Raw genomic sequence first — 23,728 nt, forward strand, 5'->3', positions numbered from 1 at the left:
ACTGCTGATATTTCCCATGGAACTGTTCATAGAGAAGTATGTACCCCTACTGTAGGTTGTCTGTATAGACCCTGTTCTAGTTAATATTCCAGAATGATTAATAGTCTTATTTACACTCTGTAAGTACTGCATCAGCTCCATGATCATTGCCGTGTGTTGCTTTTAGTTATGCACCAGTCATACAGTAGCACTACAATACACATAATAAGGACAAGTAGTGGCTTCACTGAATACAATAAATGACAGCTTTTGTAATCTTTATACGGCAATTAATCGCCCACAATTATTTGCCTAAAATTGAATTTAGTTACTTTTATATTACTAACCTTGGTTCTGGGTGGCTTACAGTGAGAACACATCACAGTTACAACTAAAAGCCCTTAGAAAGATAAAAAAAAACATGGTTTGAAGCATAGTTTGTAATGTCAATGGGCTATTGGGTTGTGTATTTCCTGTGGTGTTGTACTGTCCAATACTCTCAATCACCACTTATAACCATTTATTCACGAGTTCCATAATCTAACAAGCTCCTTAACTGAGAAACAACAAACATTATTTCCTCTCACAAAATGCTTATTGGCTTAATTTAGCTGCACTTACATATATAGGTTTGTTATGTCACATTAAATGGCTTTTAACAACATCCATAAATGATCTATCGTTTTTTTCTCCGGCTATGGAAATAACTCTTATATTTGCCATTAACAGGTTTTGTACTCTTGTTAAAGAGATCATCACAGATGTTGTAGGCAGCACTGTAGAACTGGAGGGTGAAGCAGATGGAGATACATTAGAGGTAGGTTTACAATTATGTAGGGACATTTTTATATACAATCTGGGAACTTCAAGAGCATCTGTACACAGTAAATGTCATTATACAGATTTATCCTCGCACACCCAGCTTCAATTTGCCATTCGGTGCGAGATGCCTGGTGCGAGTGAGCCACCAGCTTCCATCTGACTCGGCTTGCGCCAAGCGTCTTTTTCGTCCGAAAATACATTTTAGTCGCAAACGGATTTGACAAACCGCTGCATTGTAACCCTTCCTATACAGATTCATACTCAGTCGCACACAGATATACAAGTGTTTCATGTCAAATTAATAAGTGCACTCTCGGGAAGCAGATTGTCGCAACTGTTTGCAACTAAAACGCATTTGCACCCGAAATAGATGCTTGGCGCAAGTCGAGTTAGATAAGACATTTGTTTACATATGTATGGTGTGCATTTCTTCACTTGTGCTTTGATTATACAGCATTTTCACAACGCATTTTCATACAAATATATGTTTTCTTATGAAATAGTTTAAATTACTAATCCTAAAGTGCAACCAAATAAAATACTGTTTTCTTCTAAACCTAATCCCCTCTTACCATCTAGTATATAACACTGGACACTGCAGTTCCTGTACTAAGCCCACCTCGGCCAGAAATGGTATCAATCCCAGACTATACCTGGCTGAGGTAGGATGAGTACATACGGTTCTGCGGAGATCCTGGACATGGGAAGCACAGAGTTTTTCTTATTGATGGTGGTGGTAGTTTTATTTTTTAAAATATAAATATTTTTTTAGAATCTGTTTTTCTTTGTCTAAATTTGAACTTTTTGTTTTTATGGGTCTATTTACTTAGCCTTGGATAGAGATAAAGTGAATAAATAAAGTGATAAAGTACTAGCCAATCAGCTTCTAACTGCCATGTCACACGCTGTGTTTGAAAAATTACATTTAGGAGCTGTTTGGTTGGTACTTGATCTCAGTTCACTTTATCTCCATCCAAGGCTTAGTAAATAGACCCCTATATTTGTAAACTAATATCTAATTTAATCATATAACAATGGCTACTGTTTTCAGCGCTTTAAAGAACAAATGTGAAAAAATACATAAAGACAAAGTAATAATTGATGCATAAAAAGTGTAATAACAAGTGTAATGCCTTCTAATACAAAATTGAATAGTGTTAAACACATGCTGGCATGGAAATGCCTTATGAAGAATGCAGCATTTTACAAATAGGTGTAAAAACATTTGCAAGTAACTTGCCTGGTTTAGTAAATCAGTATGAAAAAGCAATAATGTTTAGTAATCTAGGTAAATATATATGCGCATGATTAAGGTGCATTTTAGTTTGATTATGTCTTTTATTCCCTTATGCTTATGTAATATGTGTTGGTATTTGCCATTTTCAGTATGAATATGACTATGATGAAAATGGGGACAGAGTAATCCTAGGCAAAGGAACCTATGGAGTGGTGTACGCAGGACGAGATCTGAGCAACCAGGTCCGTATAGCTATCAAGGAGATACCAGAGAGAGATAGTAGGTGAGTTATTTATGAAATGAATCCAGTAACTGAGCCGCAAGTGACTGCTGCTGGAAGCATGTATGTATGAACAGTTCTAACCTAAAAACATCTTCATTGTCAACACATGAACTTTCCTCCTTAGAGAATCCTGCCTAGGCCTCCACCCTCTAAGGACTTGTACTCAATGGTGACTTTGATCTGCTCATGTCCCATTTGATAGGGGGTTGCTGTGGGAACAAAGAGTTAGTGGAGACTGCCTGTCCACAAATAGAACATGGTCATGGGTGGATATCAAAAAACATCATATAGTCATGCTCAGGGATTATATCCTCCTTTACCATGTTAAATGGACACAAGCTGGCAAGGAAATATCAGATTGTAAATTATTGTTGTAGTTTACAACAGAATTTGTTTATTCTTAATTTATGCTCTCCCTAACTGATAGTAAGAAAAAAGTAAGGACGGTAGGTGTACTTAAAAATTAGAGGTTTTCGAGAAGAAAAATTACATTTGGCACACACAGTATTACATTTAAAGGATATTAAATGAATGTTTTCTTATGTTACAGGTATTCCCAACCACTTCATGAAGAGATTGCACTTCATAAGTATCTCAAGCATCGCAACATAGTTCAGTATCTAGGATCTGTATCAGAAGATGGATACATCAAAATCTTTATGGAGCAAGTCCCAGGAGGTTTGATTTACATTTTATTGGTGAACTTGATGTTTGAGGGCTGATTAATCTTTTTCTGCAAGTTACTTTTTGTGGAGTGTCTCTCAATTTTCATATAGATATGTACAACTATTCAAGAGCTTATAAGCAAGTACCTGATATAAAGATTGTTTATAAGCTTTTCTATGCATCCAACTTTCCTGCAAGTTTGTTGGGGGTACTGAAAGTAAAAGATAGATAACCCACTAAGAATACTTGGATGCACACCAAGGTTGCTCATGGTCGCTGAGGATTGCGTAGTCTTCAACATCAGTTTTTATGATATGGTCCTATCTAGTTATCAGTGCTAACTTTTTCAATATTGTAATGTTAATGTGAATTTGTAATGTTACAGCATAAGCAAGAGAAGGAATACATGGATGGGAAGGCAGATTACTGAGCCCTAGAAGTGAAGACATGTGGGATTGGCTGCAATGTTAGTGCTGTGGAAGAAAACATACCAGAGCAGGCAATAAGAAGCGCTGATCATGTGATCCCAATGATGCATTGACGTGTGCGGATTACAGATTTTGTGCATTTGCCATGTTATCAGAATTTGAACACACATGTTTCGCAGAGGTTGGGTATGAAATACCGGCAGCTGAGTAGCCCAACAGAGGCATCCTGATGAATGAATATCCCAATAGGGGCACAGGGATCACTCTGGGCATAGCCTGGAGAGAGAGAGTCTGCGCACCAAATAGTTACTTTTTCTTCCAAGCAGCCGCCAGGCTCCCTCTCCACTATACCACGCCCCCAGTTTTATTTTGGTGCCGAGCAGGAGCAGGAATAATTTTGTGGGGGCTGCTTTTAAGTGTCCTATAGGACGCCGTCACTAACGCTCTAACAAACCCAGCTGGGTCGGTGACTTCCGTCGCGGGACTCCGGGAGGAACAAGCACACCACCGCTCCCATAGTCCGCAGCTGCAACCAGACACCTACGGGGGCTTATGCGCAGCTTAACACCGCCGGTGTGAAGACCACCGGCAGTGCAGGTAGTGTGGGTTCTGGGGGTCCCCACTCCACACACTAGACCACCAGGCCACTGGCTGACAGGACGCCGCTGGCAGCAGTGAGGGCCATGTCCTTGGGGTCCATACCAAAGGGGGGAGTCAGACTCTTCCTGTTAGCCCCTGCCCCAGCATGATTCCACTCACTCTCACATCCTATAGTGAAATGTTGGGCAGCCATTTTATAAAATGCATGACTCAGCACATTTCCGGGGAGTAGTTGGGCTCTGGTCTCCATGTATACCTCACTATAGCTAGTCTGGTTATACAGTTAGCTCCTTCCTGCTCTATTTAGGGCTAGTTTGTTTCACACTATTATTGCCCATTAGTTCTGTGCCTTGAATGTTATGTGTGCAGTCTTAAGCTGCCCATCCACATAGCGATATTTGGAAGCGATTGCATGATAACAACGTCGTTATCGTGCAATCGCTTGCAAATCGTGCATGCATCGTGCACATCTATCATCGTGCAAACAAGCTGGTCAAACTGACGATATCGTCAGGTTGAGCATGTTAGCATATGATTGATGAGTTCGTTCAGTGCAGGACGTAAATCATGGAAAACCCCATTGTATAGGCGCTAATGAATAATTAAGTAAATAAGTAAAGTACCAGTCATGCAGCTGTGGGGAGTTGTGTCAAGACTCCCAATGGAGTTCACAAGGAACTGAAAGAAATATGCATAATGTTCACAGCGCAGAAACTCAGTACCCTCAAATCAATAAATAAAGGATAATTTTAATGTTTGACATAAAATATGACATGAATACACATTATAAATTCAATGCATAGCAGATAAAAGCAGGAGCATAACAAAATTAAACCAAAGTCAGTGCTGAAATGTATGTATCCTAGTTGAACTAGGATACATAAATTAATATATTGCTAATGGGTATAATCCAGGTAAGATGGTGTGTTAAAACGTTCTGCCCTCCTCAAGAGGTCTCCTATATTGCTTATCCTAAGGACGGCAATTGATCCCAATGCAATGCAAATGAGCCAGGCACACTGATGTTTTAGGTTGGAAGTCAGTAAAGTTGGATGTAAAGAGGCTCTCACCTAAATGCAGATTGATTCAGTGTCCAGCAGCGTAGCCTGTGTATCCAGATGCAACAGTGTGTCAGGCCGCATGTGTCTTCAGCTAACCGGCCAATGCACGGAAACGAGTCACATCAGCGTGGTCTGTGTGATCCAGGTGTGGCAGTGTGTCAGGCCGCGTGTGTCTCCATCTAACCGACAGCGCGGAAGCGAGTCACAGCCTGTCAAGATGAGCTGGTCAATGAGTGCAGCAGTGGAAGTTCCGATCTGTCCTGAGGGACAATAAAATCCTGGCTGACGACAATAAATAGCCGATAATAGCAGCCGTCAGCACTAGTGGTGGTGATTCTCTTGCAAGTAGGTGATAGCGGCAGTGCCTGACACGTTTCCCCGTGGCTCCTCCCACGGCTTCGCCAGAGGCATATCAGTGCAGTGCAGTTCAGTGCAGGCTCATCACAGACTGACAGACGACTGCACAATTACAATGTCATTGTCTTACTGAAGCACTTGTGATGGGGCCGTTAATGTCTCAGTCATAGAGAGATTACTTAACATCAATATGTCCTGAGTTTTTCTCTCCATAGCCCCACTTATTTCTCTATTTGTGGCACTTTACCATTCACTGCACAACCCCATAATCTACACATCACTGTTTTTATAACTTGTGTGTGGGAAATGCACTTGGATTGCTATTAAATGGCTTCCAAGGTTAAAGCACCCAGGGAGGTGAGTACTCCTGTGTTACGTAGCTGTTGAACCTTTTCTTGCACAGCGATCGCACTGCGATTATGGGCGCAAAGAGGAATCCATCGCAGAGTGAGTGGCGGTTTATCAATGTTTGGAGGTGGTGAGGGGGTAGTCTGAAAAAAGCAGGCGTGCCTGTCGGGTTAAACACCGTTACATGTACGTGTATAAATTAGCCACTACGATTGCATATGCATCTCTGAGTGCCAGAATAGCTCCCAAGGTTGCGCAGGTCAGCATTGCCGCAAGAGCAAGCTGGCCGCCAATGTGCATCGATGTTACTGATATTTACGCAGGTATGCGTCGTCGCACGCAGGTAAGAAGGCAGCAGTGGACATCTTTATGCTTAGGTGATCTTTGCTATCATTCGCATATTTTTGCTTACGAAATCGCAGCTGCGACCGTATTGGTGTCCATCTCTGAATCAGGCCCTATGTCCTCTTCTCATTAAAGCTACAGCACAAATATTAGTTCTTACAAAAAAGTCATTGATTTAATTTTCTATAATGTTAGTAAATTTGCACTCACTAGCTTGTAACACTAGCCACTAACAGTAATGAATACCTTCTTATGCTGATTATGTAGCCTTCCTATTTCAATTTACAATTAATGACCTGTTCTCTGCATGGTCCTGGTTCCAAAAAGTTTTTTTTAGAAAAATCAAATGTTTGTCCCTAGAATCCTAGTGTTTCTTACATCTCTTTATAACTTAACCAATTTATTCCCTTTATTAATCACTTCTCTGCTGTTATTTTTTATACCCCTATGAATTGCCTGTTTCAACAGTTTTGGGCTGATCATGTTCCTACATCAATGTCAGCAATGTTCTATGCAGTACCCACACAAATCATACCTTGGGCTATATTTTCTAAGTCCCTGCATAGTTTGCAAATGTGGAACAAACCATTGGTTCCTAAAAGGAACAGCCCCTTTGTATTTACATTATTGTTGTATTTTAGTTTTGTGATAAAGATTGTTCACCTGATAATAAATTATAGGGGTATCCTATTTTGAAAATTGGTATAGGTACTTCTCAGCCTCTTATTAGCCTCCTTAGATCCCGCTATCTTTCAGTTGTAGTAAATTAGTATTTCAGGAAACTCTGCATTGGCAGTACTTGCTAAATTTACAGCCTAATCCATTTAATTTAATATTGAGGACTGTTCATCTACCTCTATGGTTACCATGACCACTGGGTCCTCCATAGCTTCACTAAACAATCTATTGATCAGTCTATAATATGCCAAACCCAGGATCCCAGGAGACAGCTAACTGTTCAGCATTCATGGTCTTGCCACTACAGATTACCCAATCTACCTTCCTACTTATTAAATTCGCTACCATTTTCTCTGCATCAGGTATTCCCCTGGTGATTAGTGGAAATTTCCTGCTGAAGAAATAACCTCCTTGACTCTATCCTCTACCCCTTATTCAATCTGTATCCCAACTACCTCAGGATACTGCTCTCCCATATCTCTATCCCTTTTACACTGTCCCCAACTAGTGCGACCGTAAGTATCAAACTTCTCTTCATGTTGTCATTGGACTTGTTACCAGTTCACCATGAAGACCTGGATTTATTCTTCAAGGCCATAGGCTCCACAGGGAGACCTTGGGGTATAGGTTCGGAATCCAAATCCGGGCACCACGAAGTTAAAGCTTTCAGCTCCCAGGATGCACTGGGTCCACTCTCCCTATAACCCCGCCCCTCGAGTCAGAGGCACCTCAGCTTGAGTTGGTGCCCGGCCAGAGTCAGGTCACTGTTATCGCAGAAGGGTTGCTTAGCAGACCCTAAAGCTATTTAATTTTATTTTATTTTTATGATTTCTTATAGTTTTACTATCTCTAGAGCACGTAGCAACAGACTGTCCATTGGACATCTGTGCTGCCGCTCCGTCACCCCGACGGCGTCGCGACGCCAGTACTGATCTGGGGATCTCGGCGGGATCCCAAGCTAGGGGTAATTATGCCAGTCCCACTACTGTATCTCAGCGAGAGACTGGTTATTCTACTTTCTTTCTGGTTCAGAAGCCAAATGGGTCACATTGGCCTATCCTCGATCGTAAATCCCTCAACAATTTCCTAAAGATTCCTAGGTTCAGGATGGAAACCCTACGCTCCATCATCCTAGCTATGGAGCCTGGGGACTTTATGGTATCGCTAGATATTCAGGACGCGTTCCTACATGTACTCTAGCGCCCTCTCATCAGTGTTATCTCCGGGTAGCTATGCCAGAGCAACACTTCCAATTTTCAGGTTCTGCCCTTTGGACTGTCCACGGCCCCACCGGGGTTTACCAGAATTATGGCTTTTATGGCTGCCCACCTGCACAGGGTTTCCAGTATACTGTATCTGGACGGCCTCCGGCTCTTAGCGGGATCCCCAGAGGTGCTTCAAAGCCATTTCCAGTTAACCATTGCTTTCCTTCATAAGCACGGATGATTAATCAACTGGGAAAAAGTCCTCCCTGATTCCCTCACAAAGAATGATTCATTTGGGAGCCCTGCGGGATTCTCAGGATCAGAGAATTTTTCTGATGTCAGACAAAATCTCCACTCTTCACCTACGAATGTGCAGATGTCTCCACAGTCAACAGTGTCCATACATTCAGTAGTGCTGGTTCTGGAATCCATGGTGTCCACCTTCGATATGGTGGAATATGCTCAGTTCCATTCCAGGCCTTTGCAAAAACTGATCCTCTCCAGGTGGAACGGGTTTCTCCATTAGATCAAAGTTCAGATGATAATGCTCTTTCCGGAGGTGCGTCTGTCTCGATCTGGGTGGCTATAGCCATCTCATCTAATCAAGGGTCGTCCCTTTTTGGATCATGGACTGGGTAATCCTTACAACGGACGCCAGTCTCCAGGGCTGGGGCGCTGTGACCGATCCGCACTCCTTTCAGGGGCGTGGGACATCGGTCGATTCAACCCTGCCAATCAACATATTGGAACTTCGAGCTGTCTGAGAGCCCTCACACTGGCCCAACACATACTTCACGGTAACCTGTACAGGTCCAGTCTGACAATGTCACAACAGTGGCTTACATCGAGGAGGCACTCGAAGTCGGGCAGCAATGACAGATGTGTCACACGTTCTGACATGTGCCGAGGGTCACCTCCCGGCCATCTCTGCAGTGCTCATTCCGAGAGTTCTCATTTGGGAAGTAGACTTCCTCAGCCGTCACGACGTGCATCCCGGGGACTGGTCTCTTCACCAAGAGGTGTTTCAACTCCTAGTGAGCAGATGGGGCCTCCCAGAGGTGGCCCTCATGGCCTCCCGACATAATCACAAACTGCCGGTGTATGGGTCCAGATCTAGAGGTACCGAAGCGACCTTCGGAGACGCATTGTCAGTGAAGTGGACCTTCCAATTTGCATACCTGTTCCCTCTGGTCTCCCTTCTTCCTCGAGTTCTTTGGAAGGTCAATCAAGACGGAGGTACTGTTCTGCTGGTGGCTCCAGCTTGATCCAGACGTAACTAGTACTTAGTTTTTCGGAGTCTCTCCATCGACATTCCGTTCATGCTGCCTCAATGACTGGACCTGTTGTCTCAGGGTCCTTCTTGCCTTTCCCCGGACCTGGATCATCTGTCTTTGACTGCATCCTTGCTCAGGTCCAAAGGATTCTCTGGCTCTGTCATCATCAGGATGCTTAGAGCACGTAAACCTACATATTTCTAATGGTTTCGTACCAGTAGCTATGATCCTCAAGTATTTAGGATTTCCAGAGTCCTGGCACTCCTGACTGGATTGGGTCTAGCCTTCCGCCTGGCTTCCTTGAAAGTGCAGGTCTCAGCATTGTCAGTTTGGTTCTGGCGTAGAATTGCTCCACTCCCGGGTATCCAGACCTTCCTTAAGGGTGTTCTCTGGATTCTACCTCCCTTTGTCCCCCCTAGGGGCTCCTTGGGATTTGGCAGTAGATCTTCGGGCCCTCAAGGGTCCTCCGTTGAACCACTAGTTTCAGTAGACCTTGCTTAGACTCTCTTTCTTATGGCGTTTGCATCTGCCAGGAGAGTGTCAGAATGGGGGCGCTTTCCTGTGGCTCCCTCTTCTGCATATTTCACCAAGATAGGGCTGTGAGTCACACTCATCCTGTGTTTCTTCCTAAGGTGGTTTCTGAAATCCTTTCTATTCAGGAACTTATTGGACCGGCCTTTCAGTCACCTGTCCTCTCGGCAGGTGAGGCCTCTTTGACTGTGGTCCGTGCTCCCAAGATTTTTCCTGTGGCTCCCTCTTCTGCATATTTCACCAAGATAGGGCTCTGAGTCACACTTGTCCTGTGTTTCTTCCTAAGGTGGTTTCTGAAATCCTTTCTATTCAGGAACTTATTGGACCGGCCTTTCAGTCACCTGTCCTCTCGGCAGGTGAGGCCTCTTTGACTGTGGTCCGTGCTCCCAGGATTTACGTGGACCGTATCAGTTCTTTATGGAAATCTGACTCCTTATTTGTGCTCTATGGTTTTCACAAGACAGGGTGGTCTGCCAATAAACAAACATTGGCTAGACGGCTTCGTATGACTATCTCAGGGGCCTACACATAGGAAGGCCTCCCTTTTCGGGCTTCTGTTAATGCTTATTCTACTCGGTCTGTGGGCCCCTAGTGGGTGGCTCGCTGTGGCACCTCGGCTATTCAGCCTTGCAAGGCGGCCACATGGTCTTCCATCCAGACCTTTCTAAGGTTCTATGCATTAGATACCTTTCCCTCTCAGGATGCTTCCTTTGGGCGCCGGATTCTCTTCTCAGTGCAGGAGCGACCCCACCTTTAAAAGGACTGCTTTGGGACATCCCCAAGGTCTCCCTGTGGAGCCTATGGACCCTGAACAAGAAAATGAGAGTTATGGTAAGAACTTACCTTTGTTAAATCTCTTTATTCGAAGTCCATAGAGTCCACAGGGCAGCCGCCCTGATGCACCTGGCTTCATATGGGCTATGTTACTGGTCAATGGTTTCTCGTCTCCTTCTCTGTGAGTGTGGTTCTAGGGTGTTCCAGTCTTTTGTTATCTCTCTCTTTCCTCCTCCGGCCTTTTGCTACTTACAAACAGAGGTGCCTCTGGCTCGGGGGGGTGGGGTTATAGGGAGAGTGGACCCAGTTAGTCCTTGGGAGCTGAAAGCTTTAACTGCATGGTGCCTAGAGTTGGTTCCCCAACCTATACCCCAAGGCCTCCTTGTGGACCCTGTGGAAAGAGAGTTAACAAAGGTAAGTTCTTACCATAACTCTCATTTTGGGCTTCCAGATGAGTCTTCAGCTTTCATCATACACAGCAGGATTCTTCTTCTAATGATTGTTCCACAGGTACATACATACCACACGATGTACATCTGTTGGCATTACCAATGATGGAGAACATGCTGACTGCATTTTACTTAAACTATATGGGAATACTTAATATAAATGAAAGCTCTATAAGCACTATGCACTTTTCAGACAATTGCCAGGAATATACACCTCACTCAGCTCACAAACCGCAATTGCTTTCACATTGTAAGTCAGGGCCGGCTCCATGGTCAGCCGCACCCTGTGCGCGACCGGGATCTGCCGCCCCTTAGCTGTGCACGACTGAAATGGGTGTGTGGCTTAATTACCATAGGCACTGTCCCCTAAATTACGTTATTTGGGGGCGTGCCTGTATGGCACGCCTCCTGTTAACGTCATGCTGGGGGCAAGCCCAGCACTACGTCAGTAGCTGAGCTGCCCCTATGCCGCATCCATTCCTCTTCCCCGGGGCCAACGCCGCAGCGCGGCTGCGGCAGTGGAGGTGCCCGACCACCCATTTGACACTTTGCCCTCGGGTGGAACAGCAGGGCAGTGCCCGAAAAACGGGACTGTCCCGCTGAAATCAGGAATGATTGGGAGGGATGCGCCACACTGGTCGAAACATGCCTTGAGCCGGCCCTGCTGTAAGATTTAGTCTCAGTTACATGCCAAATAAACTTGCTAACACTAAATGATGATATCGTATTTAGCCTTGTTTCCATCCCCTCAGGAATGACAGTCTCTCTTTCTCTCGCTCACTCTCTTTCTCTCTCTCTGTGTGTAACAGGCAGTCTTTCAGTTCTTTTGAGATCTAAGTGGGGTCCAATGAAGGAACCAACCATTAAGTTTTACACTAAGCAGATCTTGGAAGGGTTGAAGTATCTTCATGAGAATCAGATAGTACACCGAGATATAAAGGTATTGTATTGCATGTCTTTCTAACTCTACTTATCGTAGGCTGCTACATAATGTCAACAAAGTAAAATCCACCATCATTTAGTTTTGTCATTGGAAGGATCTGTCTTGGTTTTTTTCTGCAAAACATTTTTATTAAAGATGCTTAAAAAGAAAAAATAAGTACAATGACACATCAACAAAGTGCAGCATCAGATTTTCAAGAAATGTTGAAAGGCACATTAGGAAAAGTACCGTGATAGATACAGTATGAAGCAGGTCCATCAAAAAGACATGAGAAAAAGTGTGTTTGTTTGAGCATATGACAATGCATACGTGTAAAGATCGTGAACAAAACAGGGTATCCGGAAACAAAGTACCACCCTCCCCAACCACATTCCCGGTACAGCTGGTGAAGTAGCTGAAAATATAAGTATATTCAATTTGCTTTCCAAATAGTCCATTAAAGTCCCCCCTGGGTGAGACAAAAGAAACAGTGAGGATAGAGGCTTGCCATAACTTAGGTTACAATATAAAAAAAAATCAGTAGTTTTGAATAATTTAAGCACATGAGTGGATGGTTCAAGGGATTTAATATATACATCCCATTTCTCATCGAATTTAACCCCTACTCCCTTCTCGATATTGGGAAGTTGAGATTTTGCAAAATAGAGCAACTGAAGCATCATGGTCTTTACTGGTTGTAGGAAAAGGGGGAGAGGAAGCAGCCCAGTTACATAATGGCCACCGTGACTATTACAGTAAGCAGAGGTATGAGTTCTGTGTTCCGGCCATGTAATACCCAGTTATGGAAATGTGCATAAAGCATTGCTAAAGGATCTTTAACAAGGGCAACATGACAGATCATATTAATAAACATCATTACCTTATTCCAATATTTTCTAATCTTCCCACAGTCCCACATGTTATGGTAAAAGAAGCTTGAGAGACTTTACACTTCCCCCGGGATTATGTGCTTCCTCTGGCTCTGGCCCTATGGAGGGTTGGTAAATGCACCTCCTGTAACAAGGCTGAGTTGAAAAAAATATAATTGCATTTTCCGTATGTTTAAGGAGTGGAGTAGGTGATGTAATTTGAGATATGTCAACAGTCCATTTCCGTACACAGGGAGACCATAATGTCTCTGGGTTAGAAGGCAATAAGGCCATATATAAATATATGTATTTATCATGTTTTGTAGGAAAGGGTGCCACTCAAATTAAGAAGGGATTGAAGTTGGTCAGGGGCATCAGGGACAATCATAGGCCTTGGAGAAGATTGGACCAAGTGTCGGCTTGCATATACATAAAGAATTCCTTACTGTTAATGGAGTGCTTTAAAAGAATGTAAAGTGCCACATAGGTCAGTCAACTGATCTTTTACAACCTCCACTGAAGGAACAAAGCAGTATTCAAACCAGGAGAGAATGATGGGTTAACCCAAAATGTAGATTACCTGGAGACCGTGTGACGTCTACCTAGTTTACAATTAATTCTAAGCCATGCAAAATATGTATCTTTAAACAAAACATTATTAGGAGCTATAGGTGGTAACACAGACCGTGGCACATGAAGAAGAGCCGCCAAGGAGTAAGGAGTAAGGAGAAATCAGGGCCTCTTCTGGAAATGCCGAGCCGGATCTGGCTTGTTTATACAATTGAGTATATCTGATGTGTTATTTCAAATACGCCACAAAAGGCATATGGTACTCCTGACTAGACTTACACTCTGAGGATTCAGTCCTCTTCTCACATCACCTCGGGCAGCAGGATTATTGGGCATATACATGACAAAACTCCAACAATTACACTTGAAGACGCAGACTCTGGCCTTGGCATACCTACAAAATGAGGGCTACAGCTTGGGGGCACTGCAAGCGATCTCGCAGTTAATGATTGGCACGTGCGCAATACAGATCCTGCGCATGCGCTGATCTTTAAACCTCAGAGTTGCATGAAAACCTTCCGGTTAGCTTACAACTCTGAATCAGGCCCATAGTGCAGCTAACTGGCATTGGAGATATTTATTATATGATTAAACTGATTATGGGAGTATGTCAGGTTTCCATATAAAAATACAGCAATTGCCTCTGAAGTTAGATGCATGCAATGATTAGAGAGTAAACTATCATTTATCATTGCTCAGTTTCTATTTTATCTCTTCCAAATACTACAGAACAGTACTATCAATATCATTTGTGCAGAAAAACCAACCGAATTCCACACATTTTTTGCATGTGTTAAATACTTGTGACATGCCTAGACTGGGGAAGGTACTGCATGGGGGTCTGTTCATTCCAGTCCCAATTACTTGTGCAAAGCGCTTACTGTTTCATGCATATTGATGAAGCTGATAAGTGTGAACTTGCAACAGTGACGTTTAACATACTGGGAAAAAAGTTTAAAGGGTGCAGTACAGAAAAATCAAAATATATTGACCGAAATATCCCAAATTTTTCAAGGAGTGTCTGACTTACTTGGCTGGCAGAATCTTCCCAATTATGCACAGTGGGATTTGCTGACCTCAGCTGACGTAGTATTGATCAGACTTCATTAAAAAAGGCATTATTGCTGCATGACAATAAAAAGGTTACACATCTCTTTTTATCTGTAAGATATACAAGCTAAGCTGTTAGTTCTTTTGTGGGTAATCATTACTTATTGATCAGTATGCACTGTGAAATGCAGATATTTGCCAGTATTCAGTGTTGTACACATCACTGCAACCGCGCCCAGCCCATCCATCTGCTTGTGGAAATAGCAATCATTATCATCAGTACCCACTTGCACCAGTCCTCTCCTTGGATGGATCGCTGTGTATGTTCAACCCAGCATAGCCCATTATTCAGTGGCGTAACAAGAACTTTGTGGGCCCCATAGCAAAATCTTGTAAGGGCCCCCCCTCTCCCACTGGAACCAAGAGCTAAAAACAAAACAAACAAAAAAACACATTTGACCCTACATGAAGAAAACAAGAAAACACATTGTGAAAATAATAACATACCCAGCAAGGCAGAAAGATATATATATATATATATATATATATATATATTGTGACAAGAATCACATAGACCGGAGTAAAATACGACAGAAGTTTATTTTCTCACTACAGGTCAGTGCAGTGTTCAACGGCAAGATGTTACAGCAGGTTCAGAGTCTTCCATACAGCAACACAGTTCTTTTAGTGGACCTTAACACTAGTCATCCCCGGGCCTATAACCTGGGTGACTAAATCACCGTCAAGATCAGTTTCCCATTGTCTCTGCAGCTCTATTACCAGCCTCACACAGGTGTCTGTAATCAGCTGCCTTTCCAGACTCAAACTTACACACACAAACCCTGGCCTGGATCTGACATCCTGCAGTTTTACAACCATGTCAGATCTGTGCTGTCCTTGCCACACTCCTTTTCCCTGAGCTTCAACTACCATGGTGAAGCTACCGACTCTTCAGACAAAGGTTCTACCTCGCCTGCCTTTATTCCCATTACTCGTCTGGGAATTCGCCTCTTCTCCACCTCCTTCCAGAGTCCCTCCTGACTCCCCTCTTCCCGCACACCTAGCTTCACCATAGGGTTGACTGGGGGTTCGGGAGGTATAAACTTTCTGGAGAGAGCGTCTGCATTGAGGTGGAGCTTTCCAGGACAATGTTGTACCACAAATTTGAACATCTGTAAGTCCATAAACCAGCGGGTCACCCGAACATTCACCTCTTGCATCCACTGTAAGGGTGCATGATCGGTAATTAATTGGATTTCTCTTCCCAACAAATAGTACCTTAGGGATTCTACTGCCCATTTAATTGCCAAGCACTCTTGTTCCACCGTAGAGTACTTGCGCTCCCTGGGTACCAATTTTCTGCTTAAGTATAAGATGGGCTTTTCTTCCCCATCTACCACTTGGGACAAGACTACACCCAACCCTGTTCGAGAGGCATCAGTCTGCAACACAAACTTTCTGGGAAGTCTGGTGCCTGCAACACAGGTTCTGTACATAAAGCTTGCCTTAGATCTCGCCAGGCCGCTTCTGCCGGTTGAGACCAGATTATTGGGGGGGGCTGCTCTGGTTGCAAAGTCACATATAAACCGGCGGTAATAACCCACTAGACCAAGAAATGTTCTAAGCTGAGACTTTCATTCTGACTTAGGCCAGGATGCAACTGCCTCTACTTTATTGGTTTGGGATTTAATCTGTCCTCTTCCCACAACATGCCCCAAATACTTTGCCTTTACCATTCCTATGGCACATTTTTCCAGGTTAGCTGTAAACCTGTGCTCCCGTAGAGTATGCAAAACTGTCTCTACCCTCGGTAGGTGAGTCTTCCAGTCTGCGCTAAAGATGACAATGTCATCAAGGTAAGCCGCTGCATACTCCCGGTGAGGCCGAACCAACTTGTTCATGGCCCTTTGGAAGGTTGCAGGGGCTCCATGTAAAGGGTAGGACTTTATGTTGGAACAGTCCTTTCAAGGTAGAGAAGGCTGTTTTTGCTTTAGCAGCCTCTGTTAAGGGTATCTGCCAGTATCCTTTTTTCGAGTCAAGAGTGGTTAAAGAATGACTTTTTGGCTAAGTTTTCTACCAATTCATCAACCCGGGGCATAGGGTAGGCATCAAACTGTGAGATCTTATTCAGCTTCCTAAAATCATTGCAAAACCTTATGGCCCCTGAAGGCTTGGTTACCAGCACAATTGGGTTGTTCCACTGCTTCTATGACCTCATAAGGACCCTGCTAATGGGCATAAAAATTACTTTCAGGGCTGGGAACCAGAACCAATACCTTGTCCCCTGGCTTAAAGGAATGGTTCACCACAGTAACATCATAATTACGCTTTTGACATTGTTGAGCCAAGTTCATATGTTCCTTTACAAGTGGCTCAATTTGTCTTAATCGACCATACAGTTGTGACACAAATTGAACAATGTTAAGCTCTTGAAACGGTTGTTGTTCCCACCCTTCTTTTAAGAGGATTCTTCTGGGTTGTCTACCATAAAGGAGTTCAAAGGGACTAAACCCCGAGGATGATTGGGGTACCTCCCGCACTGCAAACATTAGACAGGGCAAGAGCAGGTCCCAATCCCTCTTATCCTGGGATACTGCCCGCCTTATCGTCTGCTTAAGGGTGCGGTTAAAGTGCTCTACCAATCCGTCTGTTTGCGGATGATACACTGAAGTGTGTATACTTTCAACCACCAATAGAAATCCTTCATTAATTTAGACATAAAAGGCGTCCCCTGGGCAGTCAAGACCTCTTTTGGGATCCCCAAGCATGTATAAAGCATTACCAATTTCCGGGCTAGACTTAATATTACGTAGCGGTTTCGCCTTAGGGTACCTGGTGGCGTAATCAACTACCGCTTGATGCCCAAAAGCAGATTTTTCCAGCGGACCTACCAGGTCCATACTACAGTAATTTGCTAGAAAGGTACAGAAATGATAGGTAAAGGGACCAAGGGTGCTCTAAACTCTAGTGGGGTGCTGTCTTTTGGCACAAGGGCATTCCTGGCAAAACTTATTCACTGCAGCATGAATGCCTGGCCAAAAGAACCTTAACTGAATTTGTTGGAGAGTTTTTCTTCTCCTAAATGACCACCCCACAAATGCTTATGAGCTGCCCTCAGTACCAATTGCTTGTGTCTTCTTGGAACCAGCAACCGGTCTGTCTTTTTACCCTGTGCATAAGTTACACGGTAAAACAAATTATTCTTTGACACAAAATAAGCTGTTCCCTCAGGTGGTAAGGCATTTACAATTTTACCATTTATCATCACAACATTTTCAAAAGCATTCACGAGATTTCCATCGTTCTGCTGATCTTGTGCGAAGTCCTGTAAAGAGATATATTTGTCAATGGGTATTCAAATCTCCTCTACCCTGCATCCCTCCTGCTGTTCACCTATAATGGAAGGTTTGACAGCCTCAGGACTCAGGGCCTGATTCAGACCCGCTCGTGAGCGCTCGCAAGCGGGTTGATGTTGCCCAAGTGCGCATGCGCACGACGGAGGCGGCTCCGTCGTGCGCATGCGCGAGACCCGAATAACGACTGCCAAGCTGTCGTTATGGGTCTCGCACCAAAGGGGGCGTGCTGTCGATGGTGATTGACAAAGTGGGCGTGCCGGGGGCATGGCTGCCCAGACGGAGGCGTTCCCATGGGAACGCCTACCGTCTGGGGCCGGCCCCACTGACATCACTAGTGATGTCAGTGGGAGTGCGGCAACGAGACCCTACCGCAAGGGTCTCGTCGCAAGCCCGATGGTCATCCTTTTAACACCACCTGTAGCTGTACTCGTGGGTATTCTTCCAGATCCCCATGGACACACAATATCTTTATAGAGGGTAAAACTCGGCCAACTCCGTTAGGTACCAGCTTAGCCGAAATAATGGAAAGTGCACTACCAGTGTCAACCAAAGCCCAGACCTCCTGGCCTTCAACCTGTATTTTTAAACAGAACAAGGTGGTTTCTGCCGGGGAGGTGAATCCCGCAAACAAGCTGACAACAGGTCAGGCTGCTTTACCCGCAGTACAGTCCATCGGCTCACTCCGGTTTGGACAGCCCCAGCATACATGATTGGGCTCTCTGCAATCAAAACATACAATCGGTAGCGGTTTATCAGTTTGGAGAGGCGGGACCTTGGATCTAGGTTTGGGAACTTGCTGTAGCTCTTGCTTAGATTTATCCAGCTTTCCAAGGCTCACTTACGGTTCCACCACCACAGCTAACTCCTCAAATGTTTGAGGGTCAGCCTGAAGGGCCCAGTGTTGCACACCACAATCTAGCACCCTTATAGCATGGTCTATAGCCACAACCTCCATCATGCGCTGAGGGGTGTCCTTATCTGGCTGTAGCCAGGCTTTACTTAGTCTGGCCAGTTCCACCAGCTGAACCCATGGAAGCTCAAACGGGTTCAGACACCAATAATGGAATTTTTGGGCTTTGCTGGGGCCCGTCACACCAACCCTAGCAAGGGTAGTGTTTTTCAGGTGAGGATAGGAGTCTACATCTGACACTGGTAGATTCACATAAGCCCTCTGAGCTTCCCCGCCCTGCAATGTATCTAACTGCCGCTGTGGGTAGATGCTGTCACCGTATCCGGACTCTTGCTGCGTAGTAGCATCCAGCAAATGTCCCTGTTTGGGTCCAAATGTGACAAGTATCACATAGTAAAATACAAGTGGAGCACTTGTTTGAAAAAGTGTACCACAATTTAAACGAAAAGATAGAAGATCCCAACAGGGCAGGTGAGTAACCTATCCCTACCCCTGCCCCCCCCCTAACCCTAACACTCCCTTAGTGGTGCCTAACGCTAACCTCTACCCCTAGTGCCTAACCCTAACCTCTTCCCGGGGGTGCCTAACCCTACTAGTTCCCCCTTACCGTACCCTAAACCTAACCCTACCAGGAGGATTCCTAACCCTAACCTCCTCTGGGGGTGCCTAACCCTAACCCTCCCCCTAGGGGTGCCTAACCCTAACCTCCCCCCCCAAAACCTAACCCTAACTCCGCTATGCTCCCTAAACCTAACCCACTGTTTGAGTGGCAGAAATTCAGTAGGTTTTGTGAAATTTCAGATCATGTCTAAGAAGCCTTAATGGGACATGTGAAACCGTAAGGTTTTTTGAGTATGGAATATACATATACTGTATATAGGTTTAATGGGCATATTACATTAATAAAGAAGTTATAAATTAGCTTCATGAGCAGGCTATCAGCAGCTGCACAACAGATAAAATCCCAGCGCAAAATCTATAGTGTATGGAAAAAAGAGAAAAAAGCCAGAATATCTGATAGAGTTTATGAAATATGAATTTATTAAAGAAATAATGATCAGTATTAATCATAAAAGTAGTCCAAAACGTCTTTAGGCGTTAATGTATGGGATAAAATTAGCACCTAATACCGGTATCCAAATAACATATCACATGAGGAAGACACCAAGTAACACAGATACTGTATAAACAAAAGTCTGTATCTTGCTAAAATCCATGGAAAATCCTCTTTATACAGTAGATCATAGTAAAATAGTTGGAGGTGATGCGCTCCAGGCATTTTAATCACCCCGATAATGTAGAAATAATTATAGGCTAGCATAAGGGTCATTCAATGAATCATTAGTATGACTCAAGTAGCCAGCTGGTTCCCAGTCCCCTCAGAGTTCTGGGTTCGATACAATAAAAACAGTGTCCTGCTGCAGGCTAAAATAGCCGTATGATTCTGGCTGAGTGCGCTTCCAACGCTATGTTGAATGCCGCTAAGGCAAAGAGTAGAGATGTCTGGCGGCAGACTTACCGTTCACCTCCGTCCTCCAAACCTGACGCCTGGTGCGGGATCGATGTACCCTACTTTCGATGTTTCACCTGTTGCAGAGGCTTCCTGTGCATATTTAATAAACTGTAGTATATGTATTTCCTAGCAGTAATTCACAAAGCTGTACTTGGGCCTGTTGTGGATGTTCTCACAGGAACATATGTAATTATTAGTGCCCCAACACTCTGATATGCCCACCTGCACTACTTTTTGAAGATGCACAAAGCATTCTTTGTTAAGAAAAAGAGAGCAGAATTGTGAACAGATGATTAAAATTATGCCACTTATTCCTAGTGATCGGGATGTGGGTTCAGCCAACAAGATTGCCGCCTCCATCTTGTGAAAGTGACTGCTGCTTGCAATAGTGTGACACTTTATAGACACTTTATAGACATATTTTCCACAATCTAATGTGCTCTCATGCCTGCCCATATGTACTTGAGAGTCACACTTTTTAGTTTGCTTGACATTATTCATTCTGGATATACTGTAGGTATCATTCTGGAATACATAACAGCATCAGTGGAGGCAAAACACACCTATTACAATTTGAAGTCACTACTGTACACGTAGAAAACCACAAAAGTGAGGGTACAGCTGAGCCATTATAATGTCCAATGTTATTCTTATTTGTAGACAGTTAACAGAACTCCAATGTCTTTTCTCTAGGGTGATAATGTTCTAGTGAATACATACAGTGGAGTAGTGAAAATATCAGATTTTGGGACCTCAAAGCGACTCGCTGGCGTAAACCCATGCACTGAGACATTTACTGGTAAGCATCTGATTAATATGTTTCCTTGGTTACCAAGATCAATGTTGATATGATTACTCAATTACCATTAGTCTTCATCATTACTTTGTGAGCGATCTCGGCCTTTTTGCTGCACCGCTTGTTGTATGTAAGACTCTTTGATGTTGTACATACTGGAGTACACCAGATTTACTGTATTTACATATTCTATTATCATATGATAATTGGTCTCTGCATATTTGTATTATTAAATGAAATGTGAAACATAAGGCTTTGGCTGAACACAAGCTAGAGTGAGCAAGAGACGATCAGGAGGAAGGAAGCAGTACAATGTAACAGCCAAAGAGAGGGGGGAGCAGAGCGGTATCAGGTTCCAGTCAATGTCTTGCTTGAGTTGGTCCACGTCAGTAAATGAAAGGCCAAACCAGTAGCTTCCTGTCCAGGGACCACTTAGAGTGCATCCAGTTCCCCTCTCTGAGGCCATATACTTCACAGCACCTGCTCTGCACCCCTTCTATAGCCCTTCTTTACCTTCAGCTACTGTACCTCTATCTCAAGTACAATCTCCCCTGACTGCCCCTCCTTCAGGCATTCCTGTAGCCTGGTTTTGTCGTTCAAGCTCATAGACCTGAATGTCAGGTGTTCTGTTTCAGACATTACTGCAGCCTGGTTTTCTCATTTAAGCTCACAGCCCCAACCGTCAAGTGATCTGCCTTAGCACCTTTCCCCCAAGGAGCACGTAGCTCTGTTCTGCAAGGTTCTCTCCCCATACATCAGGGGTGTCGGCTCTGACCAGACCACATTTTGGATTCTTGGATCTGCCGATACATCCCTGCACCTAACCATGGCGAGTGAGGAGAGCTGTGTGTGCTCTGCTCGAGACACAAGCATAGCTGGGGCAACACTTCCTGAGTGGAAGCAGCAGCCTGCCCAAGTATCCCAACCCTAGGCTGCTTTAGAGGAGAATAGGGACTTTGCCATGAGGAGCTGGGTACTGATCGTGGCTTTATCTGAGGGAGGACAGGCACTGGTGACGGTATATCAGGAGGAAACCTGTATGATGGGGTAAGGGAGCATGTGATCCAGCAACCGTCTCTTAGGAGGAGGAGGGATACAATAACTTGAGGATAATACAGATAGGATGCAGCCTGGACACTGGCGGGCGCTATCACGCCCGCAGATGTCCCGGCACTGCAAGCCTGATATGGCACTAAAGATAGGCGTCGAAATCCCAACACCTATCATTAGCCCCACTACGAAATCCTGACACCTGGCATACCGAACGAAGGTAAACCGGGTGTCTTAGGTTCTAGCCGCGGGGGGAGAGGGTTAGGTTTAGGGATCCCCGGAGGGATTTAGGATTAGGCACCCCCCCGGGAGGATTAGGGTAGGAGAAGTGGGGATTAGGGTTAGGCACCACTAGGGGGGGGTTAGGTTTATGGTACGGGGAGGGGGTGGTTAGGGTTAGGCACTAATGGGGGGAAGGTTAGGCTCTAGGGGGGGGTTAGGCACCACTAAGGGAGGGTTAGGGTAGGGTAGGGGGAGGGTTAGTGTCCTTACCAGCCCCAGTCGGGATTTTCCTCCTTTGGTCTTCTGGTGCCGGTATATGATCCGATGGCTATTCAGCTGCCGGAATTACATCCCGATTCCGGTCTGACCACAGTCATTATCTCGCCTGCTGTTTGCATTAGTGTAGAATCTCATCACAGTGAGTAAAATCCAAAGTATGTTTATTTAAATATATTTTTATTAGTTTTAGCATTTCTTAGAATAAGATTTACTCAGGAAAGACTGCTAATTGCTGGGACGCTACTGTAATTGTAAGAAAAAAATTTGTGGCCCTCTGTTCAAAGTTATTTCCTTAATACGTCACTCCAAGAAAAAAGTTTGGACCCCTCTATCATACATCTATACCACTGGAAAGCACTATCTTGCCCCTCCCTCCATCTCCATATAGCAGCATGTCCTATAAACATTACCCTTACCTCCAAACATTTACCTGTTCACAAATATCATTTGTTTCTATTCTGGTACTGATTTATAACAATTTCTTCCTCCTGGTAAGACACTTACCCTGATTCTTAAGACCTTAATACTGCTGCCCCCTCGGGTCATTTTGCTTCCCTGGAAAACTTTCGGGTGAGTATTGTAGGTCATGTGAATGTAATGCTGCATTTGTGTATTTGCAGAATGTGGGTATGCCATGATGCCTGTATGTATGGGTACAATGTATGTGTGTAATTATACATTTGTGTTGGTAGAATTGTGTATGTAATGTTTTATGTATGTATTGCTAGCATATATGTATTAGTACAGTGTGTGATGATGCATTTACGTGTGAAGTTTGCTTTGTTTTGTTGTTTTATTTTTCTTTTCTCTTTATATCTTCTCTTTAAGTATTGACCAAAGAAATATGTTTGTGCATATTTTTGCTGAATTTAATGAATGCCTTGTTCATGTCACCTGTGTCCCTTCTTACCAGTCTAAGCTGTACAGGTCGTCTTTTGAAGTCCTTCCTGATGTGTTCTGTTATGCAGCCCATCCATTATTTCAGTAGCCCTTCTCTGAATATTCTCCTCCCTTTTTGGAGCTCCTCTACAACTGATATTCCTTCACATAAGCACATTACACCACATCCACCTCCTGTTTATTACACCCCAAACAGTGGGCCTGATTCATGACGGATCGCAACTGTGATTGCAATAGCGATTACGCACGCAGTC

At 44.1% G+C, this 23,728-nt stretch overlaps 1 protein-coding gene across 6 annotated transcripts in view; it reads left to right on the forward strand.

Annotated features, from left to right (window-relative positions):
• Positions 1–23,728, forward strand: part of MAP3K15 (mitogen-activated protein kinase kinase kinase 15) — a 266,385-nt gene that overhangs the window by 183,097 nt on the left and 59,560 nt on the right. For all 6 annotated transcript variants that reach the window (XM_088451616.1, XM_088451618.1, XM_088451617.1 and 3 more), the window contains 5 exons: positions 709–796; positions 2,188–2,321; positions 2,872–2,999; positions 11,847–11,977; positions 20,921–21,026. In XM_088451616.1, coding sequence (XP_088307742.1) covers positions 709–796; positions 2,188–2,321; positions 2,872–2,999; positions 11,847–11,977; positions 20,921–21,026 — 587 coding nt within the window. The remainder of the gene's footprint in view (positions 1–708; positions 797–2,187; positions 2,322–2,871; positions 3,000–11,846; positions 11,978–20,920; positions 21,027–23,728) is intronic.

This window comes from Taudactylus pleione, unplaced genomic scaffold, assembly GCF_031769625.1.
Source record: "Taudactylus pleione unplaced genomic scaffold, aTauple2 ptg000026l, whole genome shotgun sequence".
Taxonomy (NCBI): Eukaryota; Metazoa; Chordata; class Amphibia; order Anura; family Myobatrachidae; genus Taudactylus; species Taudactylus pleione.